The 20794-nt window shown below is 38.2% G+C and overlaps 1 protein-coding gene across 5 annotated transcripts in view; it reads left to right on the top strand.

Moving 5' to 3' along the window:
- The window catches only part of WWP1 (WW domain containing E3 ubiquitin protein ligase 1), a 134231-nt gene that overhangs the window by 89653 nt on the left and 23784 nt on the right, over positions 1 to 20794 (top strand). For all 5 annotated transcript variants that reach the window (XR_008702421.1, XM_055546728.1, XM_055546730.1 and 2 more), the window contains exons 11-18: positions 662 to 836; positions 2568 to 2622; positions 2707 to 2791; positions 2921 to 3049; positions 9103 to 9178; positions 9286 to 9357; positions 12144 to 12232; positions 16556 to 16715. Coding sequence is in view for 4 of the 5 variants with exons in the window: in XM_055546728.1 (XP_055402703.1) it covers positions 662 to 836; positions 2568 to 2622; positions 2707 to 2791; positions 2921 to 3049; positions 9103 to 9178; positions 9286 to 9357; positions 12144 to 12232; positions 16556 to 16715 (841 nt within the window). In the remaining variant the exon portion in view is untranslated. The remainder of the gene's footprint in view (positions 1 to 661; positions 837 to 2567; positions 2623 to 2706; positions 2792 to 2920; positions 3050 to 9102; positions 9179 to 9285; positions 9358 to 12143; positions 12233 to 16555; positions 16716 to 20794) is intronic.

Raw genomic sequence — 20794 nt, 5'->3', positions numbered from 1 at the left:
AAGGGTATTCCGTTGGCTGAGAGAGGATTGAAACAAAGGCACGACGGGATGAGATGTCTGACACATTTGGGGCCCACCAGGAGTTGATTTCGCCCCTCGGATGGGTCCCTTGAAAGAAAGGGAAGTGAGGGTGAGGCTGGAGAAGGGCAGTAAGGCTGAGGTGGTGACTGGGTTCATCGTTTTGCCATGCCAGCAAACGGTGATAGGAAGAATGGTGTGGCTCCATGTGCACTTTGGTTCAGCAGGAGTGTAGCCGCAAAAGGTGGATTAAAAAGCTGTACAAGTTGAGTTAAAACCCTTCACATGGACAGGGATGATAGAGGCAGATTGCTCGGTATACAGTTAGCACTCAGTGAGTATTTATCAAAGAAAGAGGGAGAGTAGTCACATGGATACTGTTCAGTCTATGACCTCTTTTAGACAGTCCTTAGAAATCATGTATGGGAAGAATGGGAAGGTAATTTAGCTAAATAGATAGCAAGTTACATGTCTGTAATTTTTCTGAAGAATATCAATATTTACATTCTTTTGAACTCATCATCTCTTGGACTTGATTTTTAAATTATTTAGGTAACATGTTGCTTAACTACTTTCCAGTTTCTTATATAAAGAGATGATTGTTTATTTTCATTTTCACTGCTGCTCCGTTTATCTTTGGTAGTTGGGAAAGAAGAGTCGATGACCGGGGCAGAGTGTATTACGTGGACCATAACACCAGGACGACCACCTGGCAGCGGCCCACCATGGAGTCGGTCCGGAACTTCGAGCAGTGGCAGTCCCAGCGGAGCCAGCTGCAGGGAGCTATGCAACAGTTCAACCAGCGATACCTCTACTCGGTAATTAGGAAGTTATAGGCGTTAATGCATCTTTTTCTTCCATATGTCTTCCCTTTTCTCCCTTAGTGACTTTTCTTAAATGTTATAGATTGTAAGATCTTTTTTAGTTGATCTTTAATAACTAATTCACATTTCTGATATGCATAAGCACTTTAAGTTTTTTTTAATCCTAGTTTACATAGCTATACACTCGTGCTTTTGTCCTTATTAAGAGGTAGTCTCATAAATGCAATTTCTTAATAATATAATTTGTCTTGGCCAGTTCCCAATCTTCTACTTTCGGTTATAATCATTTTGTTTGCTGTAAACAAAGCTGGTTGCCTCCTGACTTTACTTAAGGCCAGTCTTGCCATATCCTAGCTATCCTGGTTCCATCCCAGCTTTGTAGAGATGCTGTCATCTGTTTTGGCCCACTAAATATGTATTCCTGGGATCGGAGATAGTTTTGTCCAAAAAAATTTAATGCTGTCTGAAAATTTGATCAATTGGTGATTTACTGCCATAAGCAAGCATCCACGGGAGTGTGGGGAATGGGGGGAGGACTTCTGTTTAAATAGATTTGATCACAAGAAGTAGAACGTATAAATCTCAAGTACTGGGCATCTCTAGGTAGTGTTTCAGGGCAGCTTGAAACCCCAAAATGTGGAAAGAAATTAGGAAAGATACACAAAGAAAACAGCTCTTCAGAATCCTGCCTTGGGCAGGCTCATTCAGCTCTGCGTTTTTGGGAGGTTAAGTAGCAAGGTTTGGTTGCTCTCATTTGCAGGTTGGTCCAACTCTCCTGGTTGTCTGACCATCAGAGAGTGGGCCGGCCCAGCCTGCTCAGCATCTCGTGTGGTCAGTTCTTGGTTCCTGAGTAGCTTGTGCAGAAATCTGTGGGGATGTTCCACCGTTTAGCTGTATGTACTAAACAAATTATGTGTGTGCATTTGTTTTGGTTGGACTTTGCTGTATCTATGGAAAACCTTGGGGAAACAGGGCAGAATTAGGTAATAGTGTGCATCAGAAGTGTGTTCTTCTGCAGAAACAGAATATCCTAAGGTTGAGATTTAGTTGTCTAAATGATATTGAGTACAATTTATAGTATCTGTTATGAAGTTATAAAATATTTATCAAGATGTATATATTGTATCATTAAGAAATGATTTTTCAGGTAATAAGTTTTTGTCTTTCTTTAAAAACTGATGGTAAAAATGTTTATTTTCTTTTGAATATATTTCTGAGTTGTCATAATATGTGAGCATTAATATATTTTTATGTATGTTTGAATATATAAAATATATTAATACAAAGGTAAAAATTTATTTTTACGAAGATAATTCTGGAGTTTAATATTATTATGTTAGTAGACATTTGTTTTAAAGAGAACTGTGGTAATTATTCTGTTTTTCAGCAAATAATGTTACCTCATTTAAACACTACAATTTTCTGTATGTTATTTTCTCATGTCATTTCACTCTTATGGACTGTTACAGAAGGGCTAAGAGATTAAAGTGCTAATGTTGATACATTATTTGTAAATCATTGTAGAAAAACTAATAATTTATCACTTATTTAACTCCTCTTAACTCATGACAGTTTTAGAATTCTGTGCCTTGAAATTACTATATTCACATTTCTTTATATTTTTTAGAAAAGGACTATTAAATGTGATTCAGCCAAGTGCTTAGTTTATGCTTTTATATTAAAAACCTGTTCTTTTAACTTCTCCCAATCCTTTTCTCCATTCAGGCTTCAATGTTAGCAGCAGAAAATGACCCATACGGGCCTTTGCCACCAGGCTGGGGTAAGCTAATGTGTTGTTGATAAAAATATTGAAATGTATATATAGCAAATAGTTATTAAATGCCATGCTCACTCTATTTTTTAGAAAAAAGAGTGGATTCAACAGACAGAGTTTACTTCGTGAATCATAACACAAAAACAACCCAGTGGGAAGACCCCAGAACTCAAGGGTATGTATATCCTGGAGCCTTACTTAAGTGAGCTTACGTGTCGGGAGACAGAATCAAGTGAACCTCAACTCAGACGTTTTTAGCACCTCGAAAATGTTCACCTTGTGTGACTGTGACTTTATCTTTTAGTTTGCAGAATGAAGAACCCCTGCCAGAAGGTTGGGAAATTAGGTATACCCGGGAAGGTGTGAGGTACTTTGTTGATCATAATACAAGAACAACAACATTCAAAGATCCTCGCAATGGAAAGTCATCTGTGTAAGTGAAGTTCTGAGATGCTGTTTAATGAGAACATAAATTTTGACTTCTAATATAGCCTCAAGCAAATTTTACATTATATATCGAGAAAATCTACACAAGTAATAATCTAATATACCTGTTTTGCTCTACTGTATATATTATAGAGTGGATTTGTGGCATATAATTCCTTAAGAAGAACAATAGTAAATATTTATCTAGTGATTACTATGTGCCAAGGATTCGTCTAAGCACTTAATTTATATAAAGCACTAATTTATATAAGCTTTTATCTTCCAACAGTTCCTTGAGGTTGATACCCTTACTTTCCAAGTGTGGAAACTGAGGCCTAGGGAGCATAACTGACTTATGCAAAGTCATACAGCAAGTGATGAGAGTGGTTTCAGACCAAGGCAGTCTGTCCACGGAATGTGTGCTCTTAACAGGCACATCCTGCCTCTGCAACATCAGGACTGAGACATTTAACACGGTTTTCCTGGTAAAAATACCTTAATTAAGTATTTGAAAGGTCTCTCCTTCATCCTTATTCTTAGATGTGATGTCTTTACATTACTAAGAAAATGGAAGAGCCATAAAAGTTATTCACGAATTCCTACCGTTACATCTCTCTACCAGTCAGCATCTGTCTTCCCTCTTCATCCTGAAGTTAAATTGTCATTATTCCTATCAAAGGCCAATCCCTCTGCTGGTGCTCCAGATCTTTCCCCTCTCTTCCGATTAGCTACTCCAACAGTAATTTTCATACCATCCATCTTTCTCTGCTGTATCATTCCCATCAGGTGTTACTTCTCTGAGATTAGAAATGGACAAATGGAAAGCCATGACTCATCACCTTATGAGTCCATTTAATGGAGAATTCATTTTTATTGCTACCCTCTGCAAGAAAACTCGGAGAAGGCAATGACAACCCACTCCAGTACTCTTGTCTGGAAAATCCCAGGGACGGGGGAGCCTGGTGGGCTGCAGTCTACGGGGTCGCACAGAGTTGGACACGACTGAAGTGACTTAGCAGTAGCAGCACAAGAAAACTACCTGAACGACTTGCCTGTGTAATTGCTGTTTCTAGTTTATCTCTCAAACCAACAACAAGAAAGTTTCACTGACCCTGACTGACCTTACTAAGGGGACCAGTGTCTTCCACTTGGTTAGTCCCTAGGTTGGTTTACAGCTCTGTCTAATTTGACACAGTCAGGAGTATTTGAAGGAAGTTTCTGTCTCCTGAGAAGTAGTACAAGGACTCTGCTTCCTGATTTCCTTCTGCCTGTCTGGTCTTACTTCTTCCTCTTCCTTTTTGTGGGTGATGGGGGACCCTTCTTTCCTGTCAGCCTATTAACATTGACATACCCAAAGTGCCTCCTCAGATCTCTTTTCTCTGCTATCTATACTCATTCTCTTGGTGAATCTTACCCAGCTCACAAATGTTTTTCTCTAGTGTTTCACTTGTAATTTTGTTGCTACTTACTTGATAGCTATTCTTAACTTCTTCCTGATAACTACCACCAGTCAGACTTATTCTTCCTGGGATATTTCCCATCTCAATGGAAGGGACCTCCACTCTTAGGTGTGTTTGAGCCAAAAATCTTGGAATTGTCCTTGACTACTCTCTCTGTCACGTCACATACATCATGAGTTCCAGTTACCTCAGCTTCAGAATGTATTCAGGACCAGCTGTGTCTCACATCCACTGCCGTCACTTTGGTCCAAGCTACCGTGGTCTCTCACCCGGAGTGTTTCTCTGAGTATCACTCTGCTTTCTACCTATACTTCATGTAACACTGTCCCCCATACAAGACTTTTTACTTTTTTATTTTTTCTTTTAAGTAAGAAGTTACTCCACAAAACCCTTCCGTGGCTTCCATCTTAATCTGAATAAAAAAGCAGCGTACTTGACCATGGCCTCTAAGCCCTTGGAGCATCTGACCCCTGTCACCTTGTCAGCCTCACGTCTCACATTTCTCCTCATTCACTCTGCCTCAGCTTCCCTAGCGACTTAGCTGTATCTCAGACATCTGAGGCTTCCTCATCTGGGCTCTGAGTTCCTCTAGTTGGCATGCGCTTTTCCCCAATAGTACCTGTATGACTTAACGCCCTCCATGTTTTCTGCTCAGACGCTGCTCTGTCTATGAATCCTATTCTGTTTATTCTGTTCACAGTTGAAAAATTCTTCTCCCTCCTTCACTCCTTGTCCTTTTTTCATCTTTTTTTCCCTTTTTTAGGAGCGGGAATGGTGACACATTTATGCTCTTCTAACACTAAATGTATAGTTTACTTTTTCATTGTTTCTTGTCTATTCTCTTCACTAGTACATAGACCACATAGAAAGAGGTATTGTTCTTCAGTTTGTTTTATCAGCCAGTAATACTCTGTCTAGAACAGTGCAGGGTACATACTGAGCATTTTGTAAATATTTGTAGAATGAATTCAGTTGAAGCTGACAGCAGAAGAGAACATTTTCCATCCATTCCAAAATGTTCCCTAGAAATGTAAAAGTTCTTCATGCCTGTCTCGTAGGCTGTCGCTCAGTGGGCCGAAGACCCAGGTGCTCTCAGTGTGAATAGAACTTCCCCTAAATGCCGCCCACCCTGCTTTTTCCCTCACTGACCTACTGAGCTGGGTGACCTGGACATCACTTCCTAGGAGCTCAGTTTTCTTTGCTTACTCTCTCCAGCAGTATTTCTTTTGATTTCAGATTAACTTTAACATGTGACAGAATATCCTTTCCTGTCTCTTCTACCTAGAGCCTCTTGTCCTCCCCTCCTTGGATTTAAGGGTTAGCAAGAAGTTTTTTTTTTAAATAGTCATAGACTTTCATATTTAACTAACTTTTTAATATTAACATAACATTTAATATTTGCACTCTAATTCATGGTTAAAATCTAAAATGTGGGAAGTATAACCCCAGAAAAAGCAATATATACCATCTGCAACAAGTCCTGGTGCCAATCCTGGTGTTATGACACAATTCAGCTTTATATTTTCTTTATATTATAGGTATTATGCCTATCGCCCCCTTCCCCATCTACATTCCTGCAAATTCAAGTGTTAGTTTAGATTTTCTAATAAAAATGTAAATCTCATTATGTTAGTGAAAAGTAATCCTTTGAAACATATATTTTTTTCACCTGCAACACTGTATTAGAAGTGCTGGGTTATTTGAAAATCTATCCTTTTTTTTAATATCTTTTAAATTTTTAAAAAATTTCATTTTATATTGGAGTATATTTAATTTACAATATTGTGTTAGTTTCAGGTATTTAGCAGAGTGATCTAGTTATACATATCCACTCCAGTATTCTTGCCTGGGAAATCCCATGGACAGAGAAACCTGGTGGGCTGCAGTCCCTGGGGCTGCAGAGTCGGACACGATTGAGCACACATGCACGCATCAGGTCAGGTCAGTCACTCAGTCGTGTCTGACCCTTTGCGACCCCATGGACTGCGGCACGCCAGGCCCCTTGTCCATCACTAACTCCCGGAGTTTACTCAAACTCGTGTCCATTGAGTCGGTGATGCCATCCAACCATCTCATTTTCTGTCGTCTCCTCCTCCTGCCTTCAATTTTTCCCAGCATCAGGGTTTTTTCAAATGAGTCAGTTCTTCGGATCAGGTGGCCAAAGTATTGGAGTTTCAGTTTCAATATTAGTCCTTCCAATGAATATTCAGGACTGATTTCCTTTAGGATGGACTGGTTGGATCTCCTTGCAGTCCAAGGGACTCTCAAGAGTCTTCTCCAACACCACAGTTCATAAGCATCAATTCTTTGGCACTCAGCTTTCTTTATGGTCCAAGTCTCACATCCATAGATGACTACTGGAAAAACCATTGCCTTGACTAGATGGACCTTTGTTGGCAAAGTAATGTCTCTGCTTTGTAATATGCTGTCTAGGTTGGTCATAACTTTTCTTCCAAGGAGTAAGCATCATTTAATTTCATGGCTGTAATCACCATCTGCAGTGCTTTTAGAGCCCCCAAAAATAAAGTCTGCCACTGTTTCCCCATCTATTTGCCATGAAGTGATGGGACCAGATGCCAGGATCTTAGTTTTCTGAATGTTGAGCTTTAAGCTAACTTTTTCACTCTCCTCTTTCACTTTCATCAAGAGGCTCTTTGGTTCTTTTTCACTTTCTGCCATAAGGGTGGTGTCATCTGCATATCTGAGGTTATTAGCATTTCTCCCGCCAATCTTGATTGCAGCTTGTGCTTTGTCCAGCCCAGTGTTTCTCATGATGTACTCTGCATATAAGTTAAATAAGCAGGGTGACAATAAACAGCCTTGATGTACTCCTTTCCCTATTTGGAACCTCTGTTGTTCCATGTCCAGTTCTAACTGTTGCTTCCTGACATGCATGCATACATATATCTGTTCTTTTTCAGATTCTTTTCCCATATAGGCTATTACAGAGTATTGAGTAGAGTTCCCTGTGCTATATATATAGTAGGTCTTTGTTGCCTATTTTAGTTTATTATTTTTTAATTTTAATTAAAAAATTTTTTGCCAGGCAAAAGTATCTTTGTGTAGATTTATATTCCACACCCCTCCCCCACAAAGAAAGATAGCTATAATATGCTAAAGGGATTCTTTTAATCTCTAGCTAAATTTTAGATGCTTACATAAGTTCTCTGAAACTTTTCAAAGAGAGGTTAAACTATTGATAATTAGGCTTATTTGGTATGTTGAATTACATGGGCTGCTACTGCTGCTGCTGAGTCGCTTCAGTCATGTCTGACTCTGTGCGACCCCATAGACTGCAGCCCACCAGGCTCCCCCGTCCCTGGGATTCTCCAGGCAAGAACACTGGAGTGGGTTGCCATTTCCTTCTCCAGTGCATGAAAGTGAAAAGTGAAAGTGAAGTCGTTCAGTTGTGTCCGACTCCCAGCAACCCCATGGACTGCAGCCTACCAGGCTCCTCTGTCTGTGGGATTTTCCAGGCAAGAGTACTGGAGTGGGGTGCCATTGCCTTCTCCGAATTACATGGGAAGCACTGTCAAATGTAATGATAAAACTTCTTAGATTCTACAGCTAAATGTTAATTAATGTAAATGTTCTAGAAATTATATGACATTCCTCAAATTGGGTATATCCTGGAATAGTGTTGCATCATAATTTTAGTTTATCTTAAGATGTTATATGTTGCATAAATAGCCAGATTTCTTTTTCAGTTGCATTGAAGTTGATTCTTTAATCATGCCATTTCAATTCTTTGACATTTATATTACTCTGATGCTTTTACAAATATGAAGATCTTCCAGAAGATTCATAGAGAGGACTTTTTTACAAATATAGGTTTCTAATAACTTTTAGATCATACCACTTAACTGAGTAAGAAATTACAGAATTCTAATGGAAAACCTGATGGCTTCATAAACTGCTAATAAGAGATCAAGACCAATAAGAATAATTACATGGGATTGAAAGAACAATACGATTTATGTTTTAAATGCTTTTTTTGTCTGAAATACTACTGGCTTTTAATATTTGTTTTCCAGATATGAGGAAACTTTTCCCATTATGCTAACTGTAACTATGTATAATATACATATATATTTAAATTCTATCACATATTTTCACTGTTTTGTACATTTTTTATTTATTTGGAGTTACCCACATATTGAATATTGTTCCTGCGTCTTCACTCTGTTACGTGGGAATTTCCTCCTCTTAAAAATATTTTTTACTATTACCCTTTAGTTTGTTATGCTAATGACAAATCTGTTTTTTGTTTTTCTATAAATGCTTTCATTTTTTCCCAAAAGATGTTTTTGCTGATACACAGTTCTTTTGTTTGTTATTATATGTTTCTAGCACAGTAACTAACTGCTTTACAAAAGATCCATCCATGCACATCACCCCCGTCTGTGTGTGTATATCATGTGTCCTCATTGCTCAAGTCTCTGTTGGCTCCTAAATATTACCTTCACTTCTTTCCCAGCAGGTGTTACAGAGTAACTTTCCTGTCATTTGTAGGACACTGGTACACTCCAGTTTCATACTGAATAGTGAACATCCAGCTTTATTATTTATTAATATATGGTTTGTTTTTCTTTTTCTTTAGAACTAAGGGTGGTCCACAGATTGCCTATGAACGCAGCTTCAGGTGGAAACTCGCTCACTTCCGTTATTTGTGCCAGGTACTGCGGTGGTAAATAAACCTTCTGTTCATAATCATTTAGTTTTCTTGTTACAGGGCACACGTACTGTAACTTACATGATATTACAATATTATTTTTGTTTTCAGTCTAATGCTTTACCCAGTCACGTAAAGATCAATGTGTCCCGGCAGACGTTGTTCGAAGATTCCTTCCAACAGGTAAGAAAGATGTTCCAGAATAAAATTGTATAGTCAGCCCTCTGTATCCACAGATATAATAGCATCCATGGATTCAACCAACTGTGGATACAAAATATTCTGTGGTGGGGTGGAGGGAGATGTCCAGAAAGTTTCAAAAGGCAAAGTGTGAATTTGCTGCCGCTAGCAGATTGTTTTATTGTGCCTTGCTTTATTTCACTTTGCAGATACTGTGGTTTTTACAGATTAAAGGTTTATGACAGTCTTGTGTTGAGCAAGTCTCACAGCACCATTTTTCCAACAGCATGTGCTCACTTGGTAGTGTCTCTGTCACATTTTCATAATTCTTGGAATGCTCCAAACTTTTCATTATTATTAATTTGTCAAGGTAATCTGTGAACAGTTATGTTTGATTTACTGTTCCAAAAAGATTCAACTTGCTCAGATCACGGTTAGCATTTTTTTTTAACAATAGAGTATTTTTTAAATTAGGGTCTGTACATTGTCTTTTTAGACATAATGCTATTTCTATTTCCCCCTTAATAGACTATAGTACAATGGAAACATGACTTTTATATGTACTGGGAAACCAGAAAATTAGTGTAACTTGATTTATTGTGATATTCTCTTTATTGCGGTACTCTAGAACCAAATCTGTAATATCTCTGAGGTATGCTTGTGTGTATGTGGTATTTATATTGTATTAAGTATTGTAAGTAATTTAGAGATGATTTAAAATTATATGGGATGATGCACCTAAGATGAGCACCCCCATATTTTGGTATCTGTGGAGCTGTCCTAGAACCAGCACACCTTGGATACTGAGGGAAATCATACAACTTGAGTCATGATATTCGTAAAGGGAGTTAAGGCTTAGAAGTTTTCAGCCATTTAGGGTACAACTGTGACAATGACTACCACTTACTGAGTGTCCCTTATAATAATAAAACCCATCATGTATCGAGGGATTGTAATGTGCAGGCACTGACACCTTCCATTTATCATTTCCTTTAATTCATCACAAAATCCCTTTGAGGTAGCTCCTGTCATTATCTTCCATTTTGCAGGCACAGGTACCTAGGCTGAGAAACAAAACCATTCTACCGTGAATTAGATTACTAAAATAAAGTATAACGAGCTCTGGAACAAGTTGACATATTTTGACACCTATTTAGTTTTTTACTAAGACTTTATTAACTCAAAACAGAAAAGTCGTGATATGAGACTAAATTAAAATTAGATTGGTATAGGCACTGTATTCCCTTTAAATAATTCTTTCATACCCTAGTGTTAATTCTCACGTCCTCCTGGTTTCTGTTAAACGTCATGACCTCAGACCTTGTCCAAGCACTCATTTAAGATGGCAGTTCTCTGCTCACCTCCCTCACAGTCCCATTGTAGCCAGTCATGGTACTTCATTCCTGTTTGTAATACTTCTCACCACCTGTGGAGAAGGAACTGGCAGCCCACTCCAGTAGTCTTGCCTGGAGAACCCCATGGCGCCTGGCGTACCACAGTGCACGGAGTCACAGAGTTGGACACAACTGAGCAACTAAACCGCCGCCACCACCCCCTGACACAGTTTACCTCCCTTACCAGAATGAAACTCCAGGAGGTCCCAGCTATTTTGTTTACTGCTGCTTTGCACAGTACCTAGAAGCAGTGCTTTGCACATAGCCGGTATTAATAAACATTTGGTGGCATGAACAGATGAATGTAATACCTTTGCTGAATTATCTGTAGAATAAAGATGAAAAACCAAAATATTGTCAGTTCTTTTTTTCTGATGAGGTTGAGAATTTTTCTTCTCAGTCCTCTCCCGAAGTATTACAGGGATGAATTAAAATTCTCTGTGTGTTCAGGGATGCAGGGACTTTTATGTATAGAAGCCAAAATGGAATAACAGTTCTTAAGTCAGTGGTGTTCACATCCTAGCTTCAGTTTAGTCACTTGCTGCAGTTTGGACAAGTTACTTAATATAGCTATTATCAGCAATTCTGTTTGATTTAATAAATTCTTATCTTGTTCCAAGCTATGTGTAAACTTTTTTTTAATACATACACATCTGAATTCATGGTAGATTTTACTTGGCTTTGTCCTCTGGCTTGCGGAGAGTCGTGCCCTGTGAGCCATGACTCGCCGTAAAGTGGAGGCCAGCTAGTGAGCTGTCGCCTCACCGAGGCCAGTCTTGGCTTTGGGATGTAATTCCCTTTATCTGGAAGTAAAGCTTATTTACTAGTAACCTTAGTGTGAGCCTTTAAGGCTTATAAAAAATCTAGTATAGATATAGTTTTAAGATAAAACTTTTTATGCTAAAATTCATCATCTTATAATTAATTATTCACAATAGCTGAGTTCCTTTCCTACTAAGAAATGGAATGTCTGGTGTAAGCAGTAAATTCTACTTCTCATTAAGTGTTGCTCATCAAAAAAATTTGCAAGTCACCTTTTATAATATTTCAGTAAAATTCGGAGAGTGACAGAGAAGGGAATATTTTCTAACCTGAAAAACATTCTGTTTCAAGCTGTTCCTCTCTTGCTACTAACCCAAAGTAGAACTACCATTTAACACCAGAAGAGGGGAAAGAGATTTGTGAAAGTTAATCAGAGAAAGCTTAGTAGAGTAAGATGCATCTTTGCTAATTTGTGGAATAAACCAGTTGATCTCTTTGAATTAAAAGCATTGTTGTATAAGATAATGAAATGTGTAATTTTGAAAACACAGATGAAATTTAAATAAAACTGTTTTGGAGGAAACTTGTATTGCATATGAATGTTTAAGCATCCATGTTTTTGTTTTTAATTAGATTATGGCATTAAAACCCTATGACTTGAGGAGGCGATTATATGTAATATTTAGAGGAGAAGAAGGACTTGATTATGGTGGCCTAGCAAGGTAAAATAAAAGACATATCTGCTTTGAAATAAGTGTATCTCCACTGTAGATATATTCTTGAAAAGATAACATTTTTTTCAGTAGCAATCTAGAATTATTTTTAAAAACAAAAATTGAAATATTCACGTAAATCTAGCAGTAACCATTATTATTATGTTGTTGTTTATCCCGTACATTTTCTCTGTATATTCAGTTGACCATTGAAAACACGGGGGTTAGGGGTGCTGACCCCTGTGTTGTCAAAAATCTGCGTACTGCTACTTCTGTTTCAAAAACAAAGAGTATGGAATTAATCAATACAAGCTACTGCACATAAAATAGATAAGCTACAAGGATTTACTGTATAGCACGGAATTATATTCAATATCATACAAACCTATAATGGAATATAATCTGAAAAATTTAACTGAAACACTTTATGCCTTAAAACTAACACAATATTGTAAATCAACTTGACTTCCATTAAAAACAACATAAAACAAAGGATTTGATGATTGACTTACCAAAGGACAGGAAGCTAAAGCAGTTTGGATAAAATCTGGATTCAAATCCCTAGTTCTTTCAGTTCCACACACTGTGATCTCTAATTGACTTTTGCTGCACTTAATTGATTTTAAGATATTTGTAAAATGAAAATACAGGTACTATATTTATTGAAAAAAAATCCACATATAAGGGGACTTGCAGAATTCAAAAGCATGTTGTTCAAGGGTCAGCTGTATATAAATTTGAATATATGTGTGATATCATACATATTTGCTGATTTTTTTAAAACAGAATTGATCATACAATTTGCAAAATATAGCAGCTTGATTTTGTTATTTTGTATATCATGGATATCTTTCCATATCAGATATAGACCTTATACTCATGGTTGCATAATCTTCCCTTGTTTGGACATAGTATAGTTGATGAATCAGCATGAATAAGGTTGTTTCTTATTTTTTGCTATTATAACAATTTATGTTGGTTTGATGTTTGTGTTTTTAATCCAGTCTGAGTCCTTTTGACTAAATAGTTTTCCACATTTACTAAATATTTTTTTAACAGACACTTATGAAGCAATAAGAACGGGAGATCCTTTTTAATTTTTTTTCAATTGCTTTGCCCAGACCTAATTTGACAGCAGTTTATTTTTTAGTCAAAGCATTTTCATTAAATGTTGACAAAGAATTAAATTTTCTTTTCTTAGAAACAGCTCTCTTTTTGAACTCATACTTCATGGGTGTTCAGAATTACATAATCACAATTTTAGTATAGCTGACTTAAAAACAGGTAGAAAACTAGACCTGGCAGAGTTATCAGAGCTGGTTGTGTTAGTATATTTTCTCATCTAAAACATTAAGTTTTTTTGGAAGAGAAAACTGCCTGTCACCGTGGATATTCATATCACATCTATTGTTATTTGTCTCAGTTTCAAAAATGTTCAGACATTAAAAAGGCACATCTTAGAAATGAAATATGGTATTGTTTTTACAGTGTCTGACTTTATAATATTCACATTCTTAACCATTTTTTACCTCAACTGTTTGGGTTTTGTTCTATATTTTGTTGGTTTTAATGTATCTAATGTACATAATCAGTTACTGCACTCCATGTTTTTCTTATTCCCAAATTATTTATTTTAATTCATGTATTGGTTTTGGTTTAATCAGTTCACAAGGGTGATATATCCCTCTAGTTTTACATGTTTGAGAATATGTTTTCTGCTGCTTTTGTATTTAAACAAGAACTTCACTAGATATAAATTTCTCACACAATACTTGTTTCTCCAGTACTCAGTAGACATTGCTTCACTGTCTTCTAATTGAATGTAAATGCTATCAAATAGGAGGCCAGCCTCTTGTAGGAAGCTTTTTTCCTCTGGGTACCCATACAGGTCTTTTCTTTGAAGTTCATTAATTTCAGTGTTGATTGTTTTATATCTTTTTCTGGAGCTTATTAAGATTTTCCTTAATTTAAGGGAAATTTTCTTCTATTAGGTCTTTGAATATTTTTTCTGTTCCATTTGTTCCATTTTTCTTCAGGAACATCAGTCATGGGTATGTGGATTCTGCTCTCTCAGTCTTACATGTCTGTCATCTCTTCTCAGGTCACTTTCATCTTTGTGCTTTTTCATTCTGTTCTGATTTTGTCCACGCATCTCTGTTTGCAGTACTGCCCTGTGTTTTGCTGCTTCTAATGTGACTTTTCATCGTTGGTGGTTTTACTGTTTTCCTCTCTAGGCTCTGCTAACTCATTCATTGTCTATTAATTTTTTTCAACCTCTTGTAACTCTTTAATTTATTTGAGAGTATATGGAAGAATATGTTAACAGGAACTCTTCTACCTCTTGTTACTTAGAATTTTTCCTTCTTTTTTCTTACTGTTAGAGTATATAGGTTAGATGCCATGCTGTGGTCATTCTTTTTTTCAATGTACCCAGTTTTCTCTGGGCTGATTGCTGAAAGTCATCTGCAACATCTGGGCGTTTTATTTCTAGTTTTTTTGTCTAAACACATTCTCACTGCTGCTGCTGCTGCTGCTAAGTCACTTCAGTCGTGTCCGACTCTGTGTGACCCCATAGACGGCAGCCCACTAGATCTGTTCAGTTCTCTTCCGGGGGGACATGTGTTACTTCAGCCTCACCATAGTGGGAAGTCAGCTTGGTTCAGCTACTATTATGGGACTGAATTTCATTTTATAAATTGGTTTTAACATTTCTCAGTTGATTCAGACTCCCTTCTCTACCCTTCATTAAGTTTCCAAGATTATATTTTTAAAGTTTCAAAAAAGCTTTTCTGAACAGGCTGCCAGGCCAGACTTAGCTTGCATAGTGATGGCCCCCATTGTGATTTTAAATTTTTTTATATTATTTGATAACATTAAAGAAATCACTAAATTACTCTTATGAATCAAGATTTTCAGCCTCTTTTTAAAAACAATTGCCACACCTTCTCACGTGGCATCAATTGCTGAATTAGAGTAGCTGTTTTCCCTGTTGGGTATCATACATTCTTTTTCACTTCCTGCCCACCATAGCCAAGTTGTCTAAGGACTATGATAGATGCCTAGAAGTAATTCTTCCTAGACCAGTGGTAACTTGTATCTGGGATTCAATGAGGAATAGGGGTTTGTGACTGAGTAGAAGACTGTGAGCCCATGCAGAGAAGGAAGCCCCTTGTACTCACTATCTTTAGGTATTTGAGTTTGGAACCCTGTGTTATAAGAAATTGCTATGGAAGACAGTCTTTGCATATTGAGTTTATTTTATAATATAAATTATTAATCTTTTACCTAGTCAGGTTTTCTGTATTGGACTTTTTAAAATGAGACAAATTACATGGTAATAAGTTAGATAATGCCTATCCCATTTAAAGATTTCACCTTTTAAAATTTTAGTTCCATTTTTAATGCATTGCCTGAAAAAAAACAGTTAAAACTGTTCCATAGCGGCCATGCTGTGTTACCTCAGTATCACGAGCAAATACTCACTGAAGCCTATTGTTCAGGGCTTCCCTGGTGGCTCAGTGGTAAAGAATCCACCTGCCAGTGCAGGGGACATGGCTTCGATCCCTGGTCTGGAAAGATCCCATGTGCTGCAAGACAGCTAACCCGCGTGCCACAGCTATTGAGCCTGTGCTCTAGTGCCCAGAGCACAGCTCCTGACGCCCGCGTGCCCTAGAACCCTGCTCTGCAATAAGAGAAGCTCTTCCAGTGAGAAGCCCGAGCACCACAATCAAGAGTAGCCCAGTCACCACAGTTGGAGAAGGCCTGCATGTAGCAACGAAGACCTAGCACAGCCATAAATAAATAAAATAAATCTTCCTTATAAATCTAGTGTGTATAGATTGTCAAGTGCCTATAAGAGTTAAAGGTACAAAAAATAGAGACATGGCTTTTGTTTTTGAATTGCTTACAGTCTGGTGGATATAGTGGTCATGTGGGCCAGTCAAGTGCAGAAAAATGAATAATATTGTGGGATTGTTACCACAGAGTATTAAGTGACTGAGACACTGAAATACACTGAAAAATGCTTCCAAAAATTGCTGAAATAGATACCAGCTGAACTTGAAAGTGGGATCCCCATAGGCTGAGTGGAAGTTCAGGATTCATGCACAAACATATGGCCTAGGAAGAAGCACACAATATGTGAGAAATACCTAGTTTATAGTTTGGCAGTGTGGGAACTGGCAGGTAATTTAGAATGGGCGGCTTAGGAATTGGACAGTAGAGTTGTTAAAGGCTGCTGAGTAGAGATGTGATGTTACGTATGAATTTATTTAAGGTCTGTTTTTAAATTTATATATGGTTGCTAAAAATAATATTGACATCTTCTTCTAGAGAATGGTTTTTCTTGCTTTCACATGAAGTTTTGAACCCCATGTATTGCTTATTTGAGTATGCTGGCAAGAACAACTACTGTCTACAGATAAATCCAGCATCAACTATTAATCCAGACCATCTTTCATACTTTTGTTTCATTGGTCGCTTTATTGCTATGGTGAGTCTTGACTTTCCATTACCTATTTATTTATTTGAATTTTGCTTATTCCAAAAGTATTTTAGAGAAGATTTTTTTTAAGTGATACATATCATCCTTGGTTATATGTATTCACAAATTTGGTTACCAAGGAAGTTTTCCTAGAGAGTATCAAAATAAGTTCCTATGTGAAATCAAGATTGTGAATATAAGGATTATTGATACAGCCCGTTGGTCTTTAGAAGTCCTTTCATTTAAGCCTAATTGTAGTATGACCACTTTTCAATAAGGGGAAAATCCAAGTTGTATGTATAATCATTGAACTTGATTGATATTTTTGGAATTTTCATAGCTTTGCAGAAGATCTTGTGGGACTATAAACTTCTTGAGAAGTGTTTGTGTTTATATATTTATTTGCACTTTATTATCTATCCATTCATTCAGCAAATATTCATTGCCTGCTATGGCATCATAGTATGAACGGGGTGAAACCATGATAAGACACAGTCCTTGTTCTTAGGGATATAAATATTGTTAGAGGGAGACAAATAATAAATATATACTGAGGGAAAGAAAGTGTTGCTCTGTTATTTAATATGAGTACAGGAGGCCTGTCTGACGGGTAACACTTGAACAGAAATAAGAAAGCAAGGGATTGAATCATGCAAATATTTTGGAGAACAACATTTGAGGCACAGGGAACAACCTGAAAAAAATCTTGAGTGGAAGTACGTTTCTGAATGAAAATGTCGTAACTGGCGCGTAGAGGGAACGTGGTAGGAGATGAGACATAGGCAGTTTGTGGGATCATTCAGAAATTCAGCTAAGGGTTTTGAGCTGGGAGTGGTGTGATCTAAGGAACATAATGTGACCATGGATTTTATTAAGCTCAGTTTACTGCCTTGTAGAAAGAGACTAATTGAGGGCAAAGGAAAGCAAGAGGAAAAGCAGGAAGACCACTCGCAACAGCTCAGCTGAAAGATGGCACCTGAGTCCTCAAGCTCGGACTCAAGAGCTATAGCCATGGAGGTGGTGAGGCGTGCTGTGTGGGTTCTGGATGTATCTGTACGTAGAGGCAATCAGGTCTTCTGTCCATTTAGATGCAAGATGTGCGAGTCTGGTATTGCACCAAACTGTAAGGTCTGTGCATCTGGTTGCAGCTGCCATTTCCCAGGATGGCAGGGTTGTGACAAAGAGGAAATTTGGTGGGGAGGGACTCCAGAATTAGGATTTGGTTTAAGATTCCTGCTGACTTTCAAGTGGGGATGTAGAATAGATAGTTGGATATACAAGTCTGGCAATGAGGGGATATCTCAGTAAGATGATATAACCATTTAAAGAATCAGTGTGGACAGAGAAGTTGTTTAAGGACACTTATAAGTTGGGGAGATAAGAAGAAACTGGCAAAAGAGCCTTGGCAGAGGAGGAGATAGGAGAATAAATACACATGATTTCCAGAAGACCAAGGAAGAAGGAAGTGTGTTTCAAGAAATAAGAAGTGATCAGCTATGTCGAATGCTGCTGGCTGATCAAGATGAGGTTCAAGAAGTAAATGTTTGATTTGGCCAGGTGAATGATATTCATGTGCAGTGGAGAGGAAAGGTGGATGGGAGGAGCCTCAAGAGAGAATGGAAGGAGAAATGGGGACAATAAATAAAAACTAATCTCTTAAATAGGAAAAGATGTACGTCAAGGCTGTATATTGCCACCCTGCTTATTTACTTATATGCAGAGTACATCATGAGAAATGCTGGGCTGGAGAAAGCACAAGCTAGAATCAAGATTTCCAGGAGAAATATCAATAACCTCAGATATGCAGATGACACCACCCTTATGGCAGAAAGTGAAGAAGAAACTAAAGAGCCTCTTGATGAAAGTGAAAGAGGAGAGTGAAAAAGTTGGCTTAAAGTTCAACATTCAGAGAACGAAGATCATGGCATCTGGTCCCATCACTTCATGGCAAATAGATAGGGAAACAGTGGAAACAGTGGCTGACTTTATTTTTCTGGATTCCAAAATCACTGTGGATGGTGATTGCAGCCATGAAATGAAAAGATGCTTACTCCTTGGAAGGAAAGTTATGACCAACCTAGATAGCATATTAAAAAGCAGAGACATTACTTTGTCAACAAAGGTCTGTCTAGTCAAGGCTATGGTTTTTCCTGTGGTCATGTATGTTAGATGGATGTGAGAGTTGGACTATAAAGAAAGCTGAGTGCCGAAGAATTGATGCTTTTGAACTGTGGTGTTGGAGAAGACTCTTGAGAGTCCCTTGGACTGCAAGATCCAACCAGTCCCTCCTAAAGGATATCAGTCCTGGGTATTTATTGGAAGGACTGATGTTGAAGCTGAAACTCCAATACTTTGGTCACCTGATGGGAAAAGCTGACTCATTTGAAACGACCCTAATGCTGGGAAAGATTGAAGGAAAGAGGAAAAAGGGATGACAGAGGGTGAGATGGTTGGATGGCATCACCGACTCGATGGACATGAGTTTGGATAAACTCCAAGAGTTGGTGATGTATAGGGAGGTCTGGAGTGCTGTGGTTCATGGGGTCGCAAAGAGTCAGACACGACTGAGCCACTGAACTGATGAATCTCTTAAAGGAGCCTCCCTGGTGGCTCAACTGATAAAGAAGCCGCCTTCAGGGTGGGAGCCCTGGGTTGGGAAGATCCCCTCGAGGAGGGCATGGCAACCCACTCTAGTATTCTTGCCTGGAGAATCCTATGGACAGAGGAGCCCGGAGGGCCACAGTCCGTGGGGTTGCAAAGAGTCAGACACGACTGAGCAACTAAGCACACACACATAAAATCTCTTAAACTTGCTATAAAGGGTTAAAAAGAAATTGGGCAGTACCATGAAGTATGTATGGAACCAAGAATGGGAGGAGAATAAAACATTTATATGCTGCCGATGATCAGAAAGAGAAGAAGGAATTTGATGAGGTCAGAGAGATAGGGGATATGGGAGCAGTGACCTTGAATAGGAGAGCAAGGGGGAGATGTGTCCAGTGCACAGAGAAGTCATAGCTTCTCCACAGTAGGAATACATAGATTCAGATACTGTTAGGTTTGTGCAAATGTAATTACAGTTTCAGACAGTGAATTTTAATTCATTATAACTAGACTTAAACACATCTTTATTAATCAGAATAGAAACCATTATAGTCAGTGCATTTTTGCCAGTGAGAAATAAGTTTGCTCATTCCTGTAGCATAAACATCCGTGCTTCGGAATTCCACGAACTCTTGGAAAGCATCTTCTGCCTCCTGCTGGTTGTGGAACTGTTCTCCCTGCAAAAACCTGTCGAGATGCTTGAAGAAGTGGTGGTCTGTTGGTGAGAGGTCAGGTGAATATGGTGGATGAGGCAAAACTCGTGGCCCAATTCATTCGACTTTTGAAGCATTGGTTGTGCAACGTGCAGTCAGATATCAACAGACACTGTCATGGAGAAGAATTGGGCCCCTTTCTGTTGACTAGTGTTGGCTGCAGGCATTGCAGTTTTCAGTGTATCTCATCGATTTGTTCAGCAAATGTCTCAGCTGTAATGGTTTTGCAGGGATTCAGAAAGCCGTAGTACATCCGACTGACAGCAAACCACCAAACAGTGACCAGTACCTCTTTTTGGTGCAAGTTTGGCTGTGGGAAGTGCTTTGGAGCTTCTTCTCAGTCCAACCACCGAGCTGGTTGTCACCAGTTGTCATATAAAATCCACTTTTCTTCACACATCACCATGTGGTTGAGAAATGGTTCACTCTTGTTGCACAGAAAAAGAGAAGACACTTCAAACTGAAGACGTTTTAAATTTTTGGTCAGCTTATGAGACACCCACTTATTGAGCTTTTTCACCTTTCTGATTTGCTTCAAATGCCAAACGAGTATAGAATGATGAGCTTAGAGTTCTTCGGCAGCTTCTCATATAGTAAGAGGATTGTCTTTGATGATCTTCTCAGCTGGTCATTGTCAACTTCTGATGGCCAGCCACTACGTTTCTCAACTTCAAGGCTGTCGTCTCCTTTGTAAAACTTCTTGAACAACCACTGCGCTGTGCGTTTGTTAGAAGTTCCTGGGCCAAATTGCATTGTTGTTGTGAGTTGTCT

Source organism: Bubalus kerabau, chromosome 14, assembly GCF_029407905.1.
Source record: "Bubalus kerabau isolate K-KA32 ecotype Philippines breed swamp buffalo chromosome 14, PCC_UOA_SB_1v2, whole genome shotgun sequence".
Lineage (NCBI taxonomy): Eukaryota > Metazoa > Chordata > Mammalia > Artiodactyla > Bovidae > Bubalus > Bubalus kerabau.
Note: the sequence above shows the minus strand (reverse complement) of the source record. Positions and strands in the feature narration are given on the sequence as shown.